Source organism: Mesoplodon bidens, assembly GCF_964165515.1.
Source record: "Mesoplodon bidens genome assembly, chromosome: 1".
Classification (NCBI taxonomy): Eukaryota; Metazoa; Chordata; class Mammalia; order Artiodactyla; family Ziphiidae; genus Mesoplodon; species Mesoplodon bidens.
In genome coordinates this window covers 223,130,420-223,146,973 of record NC_138176.1, presented here as the reverse complement: position 1 = coordinate 223,146,973, position 16,554 = coordinate 223,130,420, and the positions used below count along the sequence as shown (strand labels likewise).

The following is a 16,554-nucleotide window of genomic DNA, read 5'->3' as shown; positions in this document are numbered from 1 at the left end:
GTTGCTCCCTTCTGATACTCCCTGGAGGTGTATATCAGCCCAACAGTGGCAAGGCCCGGGTAGGGGGTGTTCCGTGTAGTAAACCCACTGTCCACCCCACCTGGCCATGGGGTGCTGGCTGCCGCCCTTGCCCCACCACTGCCCACGTTTCTTTAGAAGTGATGTCCAAAGGAGTTCTGGAATTACAGTGGCTCAGCCCACTGCCACTCAGTCCAGTGGCATTCTCTCTTGTTTAAACCAGCAAAGGTTTCAACAGAAGAAAGCACTGGAAACTTTCTCCATTACCCAGAGGCTATAACCAAGAGGCCATTTCTCAAGACATTGTTTCCTCTTCTGAGTTTCTTACTTAGTTTAACGCAGTCCCAGCCTGGCCAGACCTCGAAGACATACTGCCTGACCTTTAAAACTCTGGCCAGAGATGGAACCCTCCCCCTGACACATCCTCCCATGTACAGACATTCCTGAGTCTGACTGGCAGTAAAAGAAAAAAAGGGAGGAGAAAATGTTGCTAAGTATTAAAGGAGAAAAAAAGAATCTAATTATAGAAAAATATAAATGCCATAAAAACAATCATGTTAATCAGCCATCTAGCCCAAGAAGTAGCTCCTAGGCAGCTGCTGGCTTTGCCCCTTTCTGAATCCCTGTCTCCAGCAGGGGAGGTATCAGAATATGTCACTGGGGGGTGTCTTCCAGAACCTTGCCACTGTCTCTGCAGAATCAGTAGACCCCTATTCTATCTCCCTCAGATTCCCTTGAGTCTCTGTTCAGATTTAGCTTCTGGTCTGAGGGACTCTCTTCTCGGGGTAGGGTGGTGGGGGGGTCAGTGGTGCTTAACATTGGGTGGATGCCCACACAGGGAAGTGACCGCTCCACGTGGGCCCTCAGTGTCGTTTGAATCACACCAAAAGCAAACCAGGGCACAGTGGGAATTAACACGGAGGGATACAGGAAAGTGGAGGCGCTCATAGAAAGATAAACCAACGTCTCCCTTCCATTGTTCACTCACCACATACAGAGTCAGGAACACTGACCCCAAACTTGTCATAGCCTGTTTTATAACCCTAATTGCTTTCTTATGTATTGATCCAACTTCCGCGAGGTTGTAAGCTCTTGTCTGGGCTCAGATCATCTTAATCAGCATTACACTGCTCACAAAACCAGGACACTTTCTACACAATGGGTGAATATTAGTTACTTGCTAAGTAGTAGATAAATGTATTCAAATGTATTCTATAACAATAGCAACAAAATTATGTTTGTTATAGCTATAGAGATATCTATGGTTATCTCTATACACACATTAAAATGTAATCTGGGGCTTCCCTGGTGGCACAGTGGTTGAGAGTCCGCCTGCCGATGCAGGGGACGCGGGTTCGTGCCCCGTTCCGGGAGGATCCCACATGCCGCGGAGCGGCTGGGCCCGTGAGCCATGGCCACTGAGCCTGTGCGTCCAGAGCCTGTGCTCCGCAACGGGAGAGGCCACAACAGTGAGAGGCCCGCGTACTGCAAAAAAAAAAAAAAAAAAAAATGTAATCTGTAGAGATCCACTAACCTGGAATGTCTTTTTCCCCCCAGATTTATTGAGGTTATGATTGACAAAAAATGATACATATTTAATATGAACAATGTGGTATTGTGATATCAATATGCCTATGTAATGATTACCACAATCACGCTAATTAACATGCCCATCACCTCACACAGTTACGTGCATGTGTATGGGTATATGTGTGTGTGTGTGTGTCATGTGGAATGTCTTAAAGTGGTCCAAGGTTGGGTCTGAGTTTGCCTTAGCGTGGTTTTTATACTAATAAAATCAATAATGCCTGTTCATTTGTTAAATTATGTATATTAATGTGAGAATGTTTAGGGATACTTTTAAAGACACCCAGTATTCAAGTTCTATAACCACTCAAGGAGATTTATTAAACAGTTGCAATGCCACTTGCTTATTATCAATTGAGAGGCTAATTATTTATTCATAAAGCAATGTGCCCCTGACCCTCACCCCAATTCTATTAGTGTGTATGGCTTTGAGAACCGTAGATGTTCTTTTTCCTATTAGTAAACATGAGAGAAGTTTTGCTGCAAAACCAGTTAAATCTGTAGGAAGGTGGCATTCCTTCCTTTGATCTCATGACACAGAAATACTTGGTTGTTCCGCTAACTCTCGGTGTCTTCCTCCCCTGGCAGGAGAAGGGGAGAAGTCATGCAGATAAAGGGGATGAGGAAAATAGGAGAGCATGATTAGGAGGAGAGTGGCAAGAGACATGGTCTGTGAAAGAAAGAGGATGGGGTGGATGCTGTTATTGTCCTGTGGGTTGTTTTTTTGTTTTTTTGTTTTTTTTCTTTGCGGTACCCGGGCCTCTCACTGTTGTGGCCTCTCCAGCTGCGGAGCACAGGCTCCTCCAGACGTGCAGGCTCAGCGGCCATGGCTCCCGGGCCTAGCTGCTCCGCGGCATGTGGGATCTTCCCCGACCGGGGCACAAACCCGCGCCCCCTGCATCGACAGGCAGACTCTCAACCACTGCGCCACCAGGGAAGCCCCCCATCAGTCTTTTATTCTACTCCAGATGGAAAAAAAAAAAAAAAGGCGTTGTCCCAATGACCCATCTCCAAGTCTAAAGAATGTGTAATTTGAACACACTTGAGAAAGTACCAGGAGAATCCCATGCATCTCATCATTTTACTGGGGGATGCAGAAGCGGTGTGTGTCATTCCTAGCTGGCCATCATTCTGCCACACTGGCAGTTTGTCCACAGGGTATGTAGCAGACCAAGTCGGCCTCAGGGGACAGAGCAAACCAAAAAGCAAGTTGGGCCATGTTTCAGGGCCTTTTTGAATCTTGAGACCCCATTGGGAATTTTTCCCAATTTTTATAGGGTTCCCCCAGACGCTTCCTGCTTGCTGTCCAGCTTATCATTCTGGATAGGAAGCAGGGCCTTCCCATTGCACAGCTCCTGGGGGAACAGTTCATGGGGAATCTATAGTGTCTGTCCCCCGGCAGTGCCAGGAGAAAGTGGCTGCTAAGATGCTGCTAGTAATTAAGGACTTGGCACCTGGGGGCAGCTGCTAAGCATATACTGTTACTATAACATCCAGGTAGAACAAGTGAAATTCCTCTAGGCTCACGTGGGGCTGGGAGACATTCACACTCATATTAATACACACCACACACACACCCTGCAACTGTGGCTGGCAGGTGAGAAATGAATTGTGTCTGGGCCACATGGGAACATGAGTTCCCAAGCCCAAAGGCCATTAACTCCATGTTAATTTACTAAGGTGGTAGGTAGTGGTAAGACCCCTAATTTATGTTCACGGATGCTTTGGATAATGGAAACATGCTCATTAAGCATCTTTGGCCAGAGATTTTCCTGTGTAATTAGCACACATCTTAATTATACACTTGGATTTGAAGCTGGTGCTAATCTTAAAGTATTAAAAAACAAATTAGATAAAGAGAAAAGGATTAAAAGAGAGACTGCATAACACAGAGGTTAAGAGTGTGGGCTCTGAGCCATGGCCCAGTTCAAAAACTAGCCCTGGTGTTTACCAGCCCTGCAACCTTGAAGAAGTACTTCCTGTCTCTGTGCATCTGTAAAATGGAAATAACATTGCCTAATCGTAGGGTCATGGTGAGCATCGGAAGGCTTAAGACCACTAGAAATTGTTTTGAACTGTGCTTGGCACATAAGTGCTCCATAAATTGAGCTTAGTATTATTTTAGTTGTGGCATTTTCAGAGTAATAACTCTGCAGGTGGATCATTACACAGTAGAAATTTTGAAAAGGAATAATAACAATTCAGAAATTTTATCCTAAAATGTCAAACTTGCCTACATTTCCTACACAGAAGTAAATTAATAATTCACATATGTAGTAGTTTGTTAAAATGTATTACAGTTTGAAAATGAAGTGTCAACAAACATTTATTGAGTACCCATAAGGGTCATGGAAAGTGATGTTATAAGAGCACATAAGACATTAGCAACTTTCAGGGGCTTTAATTTTAGAAGGCGGCGTGTGTTAGAAAGAGTATAAAATTTTCAAGCATTTTAGAAGGGCTACTTTGGGTAATATGATTGTTATGTAACTGTACTCTTTTAGAAAAAGATGCAGGATGAATACACTTGGCTGAAGAATCTGCACACTGAAAATATTTATTTTCTTGAACTATTTAAGGAACTCTAAATAAATACTCAATTCCAAGTGTCCCTCATATATTCATAAAATTACAACATAAAATTAAATGTAACTGAAATGCTAAACATAATATTGATAATCTGCTCAATCGGTTGTGCTACAGGCCACAGCCTTGTGTATCAGTGCTAGAGAAAATATTAAGCATTCTTCTTCATGATATTTCATAGCATTGGCCTTAAATCAGCCATGAGAATAGACACAGCATTACAGATCAAAGGCCTAAAACAAGTATGAATTTTATAATTAACTTGCAAGCAAATATCATTTTTAATAAAATTTGAGAATATCACCCTTGTCTATTTCTCATCAATCAAATGATGGTTATCATCAGATGTAGTCTAATAGAGGATAAGGACATTTTAATGAACTGGAATAATTTTAATATCTGCAAAATTATGTGAAAGAATGGAAGTAGCATTGAAGCACTATTTCAGATGTTAATAATAATTTTCAACATTGTTTTTAGTTTCTTACCTGTTGAGCCCTCTGTGAGATAGGAGAGGGAAACACTGTCATTCTCATTTTTCGGATGAATCAGTTGAGGCTTAGAGATAAGTTTATGTGACACAGAGGCAGTTAGTTCCAAGTATCTGATTCCCCAAATGACTAATCTGTGCTATCGAGGATCTTCTCAAACTCTTACAGATACAGTCATCCATTGACCAGCGTTGGGGATTATCTGCATGTTTGATTCTTTTCTTCTTCTCTGTTTTGCCTAGTTTTTCAGGCATTTAGTGATTATTTTTTTCTTTGGTTCGTTCACTCATTCATCAGAAGCATCTTGGTCCCCTACTGTATGCCCAGCACTGCTGAGCAGTACTTTGTCAGCCACTCCCCATTAGCATACTACATGAATAGGATACATCTGCTTTTCATTCAGACAGTTATAAAACTCAGGTTTTTCTGCCTCTTTCATTGAAGGAGACAGTCCATGAGAAATGAAATGATCTGAAATAATTGAAAATTTTAAATTGTTTTGCTAATTTCAAACTTCTTAAAGATAGGAATTATATCTTGTTCATCTCTTTAGCCCAATTCCAGTATTTTATGAATGTGTGGCAGGTATGTTTGTTGTTAGATAGTGGCTTGTCTTTTATTTGAATCAGTGTTTCTGTGATGCAAGTGGTAAATGTAATATTAATGGCCATACTTACAAGCATGAATGGTTATTTTGAAAATCAAATTAATTGGTGTGGCATAACCCTACTCTGTGTTAAATTCGTATCCTGTAAGTTTCTCACACATGTTAGAGCTAAGTTGAAGGTGTCTGGTACTTCAAGAATTTTAAAATAAATTCCTCAATAAAATGGAAAATCTTACAATTGCAAAGTAAATTATTACCATAGCTCTAAGCTCAGTTTGGCACATCTGAGCTTTCTCTATCCTTTATCCATTCATTCATTCACCCATCTTCCCCATTATCTACCCATCTCCCCATTAACCCCACCCACCTGCCATCCATCCCCCAATCCTCACATCTACCTCCCAATTCTCTCTCCCACCTCCCCAGTCTTTCTTTCCCCATATCTATTGTAAGAACCCTCAAGAGAGATGTGAATGAAAAGCAGTTACTGTTACACTATTTACAGTAGCCAAGACATAGAAACAACCTAAATGTCCATTGATAGATGAATAGATAAAGATGTGGTACATATATACAATGGAATATTACTCAGCCATAAAAACAAATGAAATAATGCCATTTGCAGCAACATGGATGGACCTAGAGATTATCATACTAAACAATGTAAGTCAGAAAGAGAAAGACAAATACCATATGATATCACTTATATGTAGAATCTAAAATGCGACACAAATGAACCTGTCTGTGAAACAGAAACAGACTCACAGACATAGAGAACAGACTTGTGGTTGCCGAGGGGGAGGGGGGATGGGGAAGGGATGGATTGGGAGTTTGGGATTAGCAGATGCAGACTAATATATAGGATGGATAAACAATAAGGTCCTACTGTATAGCACAGGGAATTATATTCAATATCCTGTGATAAACCATAATGGAAAAGAATCTGAAAAAAATGTATATATATATGTATAACTGAGTCACTGCTATACAGCAGAAATTAATACAACATTGTAAATCAACTATACTTCAATAAAATTTGGTTAAAAACAGTTGCTATTAAAGTTAATACTGATTCTTTGGTTTTATGATGAACACACTATTTATTGTCCAAAATGTGGTACTTTTAGGAGTAAACAGGGCACTTACTAATAAGCATGCTGGGAAACAAGCATAAACCAGGACTGTTCTGGGTAAGTCAGAATATGGTCACTTGTAATACATTCTACTAAAATTCTAAAGTGGTATTCCTGTACCGTATTGTGATATCTTTTAGTTATAGGCTATATGACCTGTGAATTGTTTATTTATAGTAAAAATATAGAGTAGGAGAGATTTTTAAGGATTGTGTAATGGTATAACTCACACCTGAATTTTTTAATAGCATTAATTCCTGTACGTTTACTGGTTAATGCCCCAATTTGGAATCATCCAGATATTTCATTTCTTCCCTTCTGTTGCCTTTCTTTGGGGTTGATTAGCTCCCATTCATTCAGTGGAAATCTGTAAGTCACTTTGTGTAGGCATAGCATTTACCAAGGTGCCGTGGGGGCTGTAAAAGAAGAGGAACACCCAATCTTTATGCCTCAGCAGTTCACAGTATAGTCGCGGACATCAGTCGGTCTAACAGCATCTGCACAAAATAACTACTCTGAGTAAGCAAGTGGTTGCACATGGACCACAGCAGGAAGAGTAAGTGGTAGAGAAGCACCAAAGAGGAATAAGTAAAGGGCCAGAGAAAGTTGATTAGAGGGAGCAGAGACAGCACTAAGATAATAAGCTCGATCAGGCGAGTCTAGCCCTTGTTGCCAACTCTTTGGTGGGTAATAGGTGGGAATTATTGGCTTATATAAGATTTAGTTGAGGCATATGTAACTTATTAGCATCTGAAATAATTTATCCTTCCTCTGAGCTCTTAACTCTATTTTACATATACTAACTGTGTAGTCTTGGACAGATTTCTTGACCCTTCTGGTCTGCTTCCTCTTTATAAAATGAGAATCATAATAGTACCTAGTCATAAAATTGTTAAAGTGGTAATTTATAAAAAGCATTTAGGACAGTGTCTGGTATCAGAAAAATATTGAATAGGGGCTGTTCCTACTGGTATAACAAGACATCCTTAGAGGAAAAGTACGCTTTAATCAATATAAGTCAATATTTGCTTGCAATTTACCTCATGTAAGGTATGCCAAACATAATCTTTTTTTAATTCCTTTTTTTTTGGTGTGGTGCCACTTACTGATTTATTTATTTAATTCCAGTTTTCCTGAGATAATCATCGACCTACAGCACTGTATTAAAGTGTACAGCATAATGATTTGACTTACATGTGATATGAAATGATTATCCCAATCAGATTAGTGACCGTTCAGCATCTCATATGGATACAAAATGAAAGAAATAGAATTTTTTTTCTTGTAATGCAAACTCTTAAGATTTACTCTTAACAATATTTGTATATAACATACAAAAGTGTTGTGCTTTATATGGTATTTATCATGCCAAACATAATCTTAATTTGCCCTGTTTATATATATATATATATATATATATATATATGCTTTTTTTTTTTTTTTTTTTTTACAGCTCGAAAGTCCAAGAAGTTGGGGAAGTTAAAAGGGATTCATGAGGAACAGTCACAGCAGCCTCCACCTCCACCCCCACAGAGCCCAGAGGAAGGAACTACATACATTGCTCCCGCACAAGAGCCCTCCGTCAATTCAGCACTGGTTCCTCAACTCTCCACAATTTCCCGAGCGCTCACACCTTCCCCTTCCATGGTCCTTGAAACCATCGAACCCGAGATTGTGTATGCAGGCTATGACAACTCCAAACCAGATACAGCCGAAAATCTGCTCTCCACCCTAAACCGCTTAGCAGGCAAACAGATGATCCAGGTCGTGAAGTGGGCGAAGGTAATTCCAGGTAGGATGGCCTCGCGTTTCAGGGTCTGCGTCCTGAACTAGGCATGTCAGGGCAACAGAGCGTACCGTATGCAGCAGTGCGATTGAGTTTGCTTTCTGTTCGATCCCGACACCCAGTTTTTTACTCGATGTCAAATGAATCAAGTGTGTAGAAGAAAAATCTGGTGAATGTGCTCATTTCTCTTGAGCAGTTAGAGCTAAGGGTTCTATTAATAGAACATACCCATTTCTTATGTTGAGGATAGAAATGGAAAGTTTCATTCCAGTAATATTAATAAGGCAAAACACATTCTAGTTGTCAAAGCAAGAACTGAGCCCATTATTAGCAGCTTGTAGCCAGGGCTACTCTAAGCCCTAGACCAGGTAAATCAAGATATATATACACTACTATATATAAACTAGATAACTAATAAGGACCTGCTATATAGCACAGGGAACTCTACTCAATACTCTGTAATGGCCTATATGGGAAAAGAATCTAAAAAAGAGTGGAGGGCCTCCCTGGTGGCGCAGTGGTTGAGAATCCGCCTGCCGATGCAGGGGACACGGGTTCGTGCCCCGGTCCAGGAAGATCCCACATGCCGTGGAGCGGCTGGGCCCGTGAGCCATGGCTGCTGAGCCTGCGCGTCCGGAAGCTGTGCTCCACAACGGGAGAGGCCACAGCAGTGAGAGGCCCACGTACCGAAGAAAAAAAAAATTAAAAAAAAAAAAAATTAAAAAGAGTGGATATATGTATAGGTATAACTGATTCACTTTGCTATACAGCAGAAACCAACACAACATTATAAATCAACGATACTCCAATAAAAATTAATTAAAAAAAAAGACCTCCCAGGTAAGCTGCAGGGGCCTCTGAAAGAGTCTCTCTGAAAATATCTTACCTCCATAACCCTTTAATTTGTCCTTGAAATTCCTACTTTAGTCAGTTCTATGCTGTAGCATTTTATTAATAAGGCCGCTATTAATCTACAGAAGCATTGCTCAGAATTGTGATCACATTGTCCCAGTTCATTCATCCAAAGCAGTTTCATAGATGCCCTGTGGTCAGCCAGCAGCCGTAAGACAAAAGACTGGGGAAAGCTCTGATGACTGACTCTTTGAAGGCGAGGTTGCCCAGGTGAAACTATATACAAACAGAAGAATACCCTGGTGCCCGTGGGAGTACAGAGGGTGAGAAAAGAAACAAAAGAAGGGCCTGAGGCCCAGAAAGGAAGACTGTGGGTAAGGCAGCACAGCGTCAAGGATGCTTATTCTGCCTCAGAAGTCTGTTGAAGTCTGGCATTATCCCAGCCTAGGGGAAGCAAGGAATAAGACTTTTTCAATCACTGCAAACTCATGTAAAGTAAAATCTTCCACCAGTATTGCAGATAGGCAAGAGTTGACGTCATTAAATTATCTTTTATTTTGAAGTTATTCATTGTGAGTAGGGTGAAGCAAGTGGTCCAGGTGAATACAAATTCTTTCAGTCTAACTAAGGGTTGTAGACCACCGTCCACAATGAAACTCCCAGAACATCTTAGTTTTTTTTGCCCTGGCAGTTTACCCTCATTGACAATTTAAGGTGAATTTAGCATGAAATGTTGAACAGGACCAGGTCCATGCTAGGTGCTCCATAAATAACTGTGGAATTGATTTGAGTCAATGAGAGTAAGGGGGCAGTTTGGGGTTGACTTACGAAGCTTCTTCCTGGAATGTACTTAAATGCTAAATGTATTTCTGTGATGAATTGTTCTCTTCTTCAGGATTTAAAAACCTGCCTCTCGAGGACCAAATTACCCTCATCCAGTATTCTTGGATGTGTCTGTCATCGTTTGCCTTGAGCTGGAGATCGTACAAACATACAAACAGCCAATTTCTCTATTTCGCACCAGACCTAGTCTTTAATGAGTAAGTACCTATTAATTAGCCTTCATAAAATAAACCGAAGAGTTATTTGCTATGCTTTTTTATGATTTCTAAACAGATGTACCTTTGTGAAAGAATCCACTGATACGTTTTTTGAGTTAAAAAGCTATCATTTGAGAACTTAAAAATTACTTTTTTACAAAATTATAATGCACATGTCTGAGTATATATAGATCAGTGTATAGACATCTCACATGATAGTATGTGGGAATTGTCCCAAAGAATGATGATCCAATTGGCTCCCAAAACTTGATTGGTACAAAGCCACAATTAATAGAAAACAATCTCTTTTGGTATCTACTCCAGTTGGGAAGACTGTCTAATTTCTAGGAAATGTGAATGTATAAAGTGCCAGTTTTTGAGCACAGTCATATAATGATTCTTTTGTTAATGGTATACATCTGCTCAGTGTGTTTTCATGACAATCATAATTACCCTTCTTTGTGATCATAAGAGAAGCCAAACTGTTATTCTGTAGTGAAACATTTTTAGGTTTATGATGCATTTTAAAAAGATTGAAAGAATAGTACTAGATTTTTCTTTGGCCGTGAATTCCTCCCTATGTGAAGTTTACATTTTAATATTGTTTGCATTCTACATTAGCACATTCCGTGCATGTTTATATCCAGCCATGCTTCTTTGTAATTGTTGGGTCAAGAAATAGATAAATTAAAAAGGAACATTTGAATGATGATAGTAACCACGGCCATAATCTAACAGATGGCTGTCTCTCAAGATATGAAAATAGGGGTTTTTCAATAGGGAAGGAAGCAGATGAAAAATAAATTGGTGATAAAAGAGAGAAAAGGTACGTGAAAGATTCAAAGTGGACATGTAGTGCCAAAATACCTAAATTGTACCAGTGGTAGTTGCCCTGAGAGTATCACTTCACCCAAATACAGTGGACCTCGGAGGCAGTTTTAGTCCAAGATAAACTAGGAGCATCAGTTGCTGGTTCTTGGGGTGACCGTTCTTTGGGCAATTAGTCAGAACAAATAATTCTACTAGTGCATAAATTTTCTTCATGCTTCAGAAGCATGAAGTGAGGCCAAACAACTGACAGGCACATTTTAATTTACTTATTTTCCTGAGTAATCAGCTGATATTATTAAATAGTAAGACTGTTTTTAAAAATGGTCTATAAACCAAAAGGAAAACATATTTGGATTCCCTGGCGGTACATCCAGTGGTTAGGACTCTGCACTTCCACTGCCGGGGGCCTGGGTTCGACCCCTGGTCAGGGAACTGAGAGATCCTGCAAGCTGCTCAGTGTGGCCAAAAAAAAAAAAATGAGAGCATAGTAAGGAGGTTCTTTGTTTTAAGAGAACATGTGGGTAAATACGAATCTCTGTTGGTGCCATCCAGGGTGTCTCCTTTAGATTTTGTTTTAATAGAAGATTCATTTAACCTTTTTCAGTGAATCTGTTGATTCTTTGTAATAAAATACATATAATATAAAATTTTTCACTTTAACCGTTTTTAGTGCACAATCAGTAGCATTAATTGCACTGACATTGTTGCACCGCCATCATCACTGTCCATCTCCAGTACTTTCTTCATCATCCCAAACAGAAACTCTGGACCAGTTAAGCAGTAACTCGATATCCTCCTCTCCCCCAGAGCCCTGATAACCTCTGGTCTATGAATTTGCCTATTCTAGATATTTCATATAAATGGAAACATATAATATGTGTCCATTTTTTGTCTGACTTATTTCACTTAGCATAATGTTTTCAAGGTTCATCTTTATTGTAGCATGTATGAGAATTTCATTTCATGGCTGAATAATATTCCATTGTACGTATGTATAGAATTGACCTCATTGTTTGCAGATTCTGTAGTCGTGCACTGACCTTCTGGCACATTTATTTGTAACCCCAAAGTCAGTATTTGCAGCACAGGCCGTAAATTTGAGGTACACAGCATGTACATTTCAGCTGAGACTCTGCCTTCTTGTTTCAGCTCTCATAGTGTAAACAAGTGTCTTTTCCATGGTCTATTTAGTGCCATGTTTTTTGCATTGTTGTGCTTTTTGCTGGTGATTTCACTGTTTAAAATGACCCACAAGCAGAGTGCCAGAGTGCTGTCTAGTGTTCCTAAGTGCAAGAAGGCTTTGATGTGCCTTAGGGAAAAAATACAGGTGTTACATAAGCTTCTTTCAGGCATGAGTGACAGTGCTGTTGGCTGTGAGTTCAAAGTTAATGAATCAAGAATATATGTTAATAAGGTGTCTTTAAACAGAAATACACATAAAACAAGATTATGTATAGATCAACTGATGAAAGTGTTATGATCAGTGTCTACTACAACTTTAGAGAATATAAGTACCGTACTTATTTTTACCAAATAAAGAGAATTGATCACATTTTGTTTATCCATTCACGGATACATGGGTCATTCCTGCCTTTGGCTATCACGGTTAACGCTGCTATAAACATTTGCATATGAGTGTCTGTTTGAGTCCTGATTTCATTGCTTTTGGGTATACACCTAGCAGTGGAATTGCTGGGGCATATGGTTATTCTACATGTAACTTTTGAGGAACCACTGAACTGTTTTCCTCAGCAGTTGCACAATTTTACATTCCCACCCTCAGTGTACAAATTAAAAAGAGCAGCAAGAGTTCCAATTTCACCACATCCTTGCTAACACTCATTTTCTGGGTTTTTGGTTTTGTTTTTTGCTTTTTTTAATAGCTATACTAGTGGGTATGAAGTATTGGGGGTTTTTTTGGTTTGTTCTTCTTGAAATATATTTGTCATATAACACTGTGTAAATTTAAGGTATACAACATGTTATTTGACACATTTATATTTCATATGATTGCCGTTGCAGCAGTAGTTAGCACCTCTGTCGCATTACATAATTCTCATTTCTTTTTCTGGGTGGGAATAACTAAGATCTTGTCTTTTGGCCAGTTTGTTTATTATAATATGGTATTGCTGTCTATAGTCACTGTACGGTGCATTAGATCTCCAGGACTTACTTGTCTACTGGTTGCAACTTTGTCCCCTGAAGCAACATCCCTCCTCTTCCCCCATCCCCCGGCAGCCACCATTCTATTCTCTGTTTTCTCAAGCTTGGCTCTTTTAGATTCCACATATAAGTGATATCATGCAGTATTTGTCTTTCTCTGCCTGACTTACCTCATAGTAGGTGTGAAGTACTGTCAGTGTGGTTGTGATGTACACTTCCCTAATGACTACTGGTGTTGTGCATCTTTTCATAGACTTGTTGGCCATTTGTATATTTTCTTTGGAGAAATGTCCATTCAAGTCCTTTGCCCATTTTTAATTAGGTTGTTTGTCTTTTGTTCCTGAGTTGTAGGAGTTCTTTATGTATTCTGGATGGTAAACTCTTATCAGATATATGATATGTATATTTCTCCCATTCTGTTTAATTTTAATTTAATTTAATTAATTCTAATTTAATTTTAAATTAATTTAATTAATTTAAATTAATTTAAATTAAAAGTACATCAAAGGACACTATCAAGAGAGTGAAATGACAACCCACAGAATGGGAGAAATATACATATCATATATCTGATAAGAGTGTGTCTTCTGAACTTGTCACCCTATGTCCGTCAGCCGGTGCCTGTACCTCAGACCCTTTGCCAGAGGGAAGGAAACTGTCTGGCATTTTGTGCAAGGGAGTAATGCATGCTGTTCAGCTGAGGATAGAATGCGTTGGTGAGACCCTCCCTTGTTTTCCCACCCACCCTCAACTGTCCTGGACCCCCTCTCACCCCCACTGGCAGATCTTTTTAAGCATCTGTATCCTTCCCTTGTTTGACTGGCACCTCCTCCTTGAAATCCCAGACTCTGTCTTAATCATTTCTTAATTTCCAGCCCGTGGCATTGTGTCCAGGGCATAGCAGGTACTCCATAAATATTTGGTGAATAAATGAATTATTGAGCAAACGAACCACACAACCTATTAATCAGTCTAGAAGGGGTTTTCTAGGTTATCATCGCTAGTTATGAGGGTGAAGCTTATGATCAAGAAGTGTGATGCGGGGAAGCGTGTTCACCAACAGAGACGTTGTTATATTGAAAATGGTGAAGAAAACTTGAACAGTTGATCATGTGTGTTTGCCTTCAGCTGTGAAATGGATCTGAAAGTTCCCCAAAATCTTATCCTTCAGATCTTATCCTGTGTACCGGCTTCATTAGAGTTGGAGGAAAGATGCGAAGTAGAGAGTAATCAAGGAAAACATTCTTTCTAAGTTTTTTTATTAAACATTGGGGTGAAGCTATGAGTTAATACTTTAAATTAGAATAGAACTTTTCTTATTATAAACTTAAAACTTTTCAAATATGTATTAAATGATTCATTATTCAATTTCACCTTGAAACAGCTTATCATATATGGCTCCAGATCACTGCAAGTATTCAAATGTCTTATCAATTTCAATATACGTATTCAAACTCCCATTTAAGCCTGAAATGAAATTTCTTCAAATTTTTTTTTAATTTCTGTAATGAAGGTTCAGTATTACGCTCTTTTAAGTGTCAGCCAATATTTTAGAATTAAAAGCATATATATATTATTAATTTTATTGAAGTATAGTTGATTTACAATGCTGTGTTAATTTCTGCTGTACAGCAGTGACTCAGTTATGCATATATATATATATATATATATTCTTTTTCATATTCTTTTCCATTATAGTTTATCACAGGATATTGAATATAGTGCCCTGTGCTCTACAGTAGGACCTTGTGGTTTATCCATCCTATGTATAATAGTTTGCGTCTGCTAATCCCAAACTCCCAATCCTTCCCTTCTCCATCCAACCTCCCCCTTGGCAACCACCAGTCTGTTCTCTATGTCTGTGAGTCTGTTTCTGCCTCGTAGAAAGGTTCATTTGTGTAGTATTTTAGATTTCACATATAAGTGATATCATATGGTATTTGTCTTTCTCTGTCCGACTTACTTCACTTAGTATGATCATTTCTAGGTCCATCCGTGTTGCTGCATATTGCATTATTTCATTCTTTTTAATGGCTGAGTAATACAGAATTAAAAGTATATTTAAAAGCATGTTTATATTGTTCCAAGTCAGAGCCCAATTAAAAAATGTATTTTCGATGATCTTTCACTGTCTTTGCAGTTCTGAACCTTTGATTATTTCAGTTCAGAGACTGTTGGTGACAGAGAGAGTTGAAGTCATAGTGCCACTTTCTGAGTCCCTTGGGTGAGTGCTGAGTGCGACTCCTGGGAGGGCAGTGTTTGCCCAGCTCATTAGTGAGGGGAGGTGAGCTCAGCCCACACTGCCCTCTTTGCTCAGTGCTGGCAGCACCAGTAGAAAACCATAGGACTTAGTTATCAGTCAATTCAGGCCATGTTTCCGTGGAGCCATGCCCGTCCCTGTTGTGTCCCCACTGGGGACCACTGTGCCGCCATAGCCCAGCCGTCCTTAGTGAGTGGCTCTTCCCAAGGCCAACAGGACAGTCTCCTTAAGATCCCTCTGCACCTAAGGCCCTAAAGTTCCAGTAGTCTTGGCTCACTCGTGCTGTGTGTTCCAGGCCATGTCCCTTTTGCTCAGGCAGGGATCAGAGTGTCCCCACAGGGACCCAGGGGTTGGCACGCCCCGCCCTCGCCTCCCGAGGGGGCTGGTTGATATTCCTGAGCCACAGGAGATGACTTCTGTGGCTGGACCCTTGGCTCCAGCAGGGTTAGGACAAGGGGCAGAGGTGCTGATGAGAGAGCCAGAGGGTGGGATGAGCCTGGCTCAGCATCCCCTGCACCGGCTCCATCTGCTTTCCCCCATCTGTCCCCAGCCGCTCTTTCCCTCCTCTGTTCCCTTGCTGCTGCTTTCAGATAGGATTTCTTGCTTCCCTCCGCTCACGGGGACACTGAACTGTGTAGTTGCTGTGTTTCTAGTCTCTGACCGCCGCCCTTTCCCTCTCCCCTCCCGACTGTCTCACTTCCTCCCCCCTCCCTCCCGCCCCCTCTCTTTCCTTCCTCCTCTCCTCTCTCTTTTTTTCTGTGTCTGTCTGTCTCTCTCTGTCTCTCACACACACATACACACATACCCCTACACCTCTTTTCCTGCCACTGAAAAATCAGCAGCCTTCTGAGGTTTCCACTGTTTTGCTTTGTTGTTTACTTCTGGGTCAATTTAAGGGAGTAAAACTAGAAAAGAAAAGAAGTCCTCTTTCTGTCTCCACTGGACCCTCCAACACCCCAGGCCCTGTACCAGCAGCTGGAGGGCCAAGGTGTTTAGCAGAAGGGGCTGAACACTTGGCTTGCTGGGCAGAGCGCCCCCTTCAGACGGTGCACGAGCTGCCTGTCTCATCACACTTCCCACAGCCCCTGCCCTTGTGCCCTTCATCATCCATGCCCGGCCCCTGTAGATGGTTGAGTTTGAGACTCCTGAATAAAGAAAAACAGTGTCACAAATAGAGAACGGTCATTCCTTGTCTGCAGG

At 40.4% G+C, this 16,554-nt stretch overlaps 1 protein-coding gene across 1 annotated transcript in view; it reads left to right on the top strand.

The window, feature by feature from the left end:
• The window catches only part of NR3C2 (nuclear receptor subfamily 3 group C member 2), a 376,710-nt gene that overhangs the window by 294,392 nt on the left and 65,764 nt on the right, over positions 1-16,554 (top strand). The window contains exons 5-6 of the mRNA XM_081245343.1: positions 7,876-8,214; positions 9,956-10,100. Coding sequence (XP_081101469.1) covers positions 7,876-8,214; positions 9,956-10,100 — 484 coding nt within the window. The remainder of the gene's footprint in view (positions 1-7,875; positions 8,215-9,955; positions 10,101-16,554) is intronic.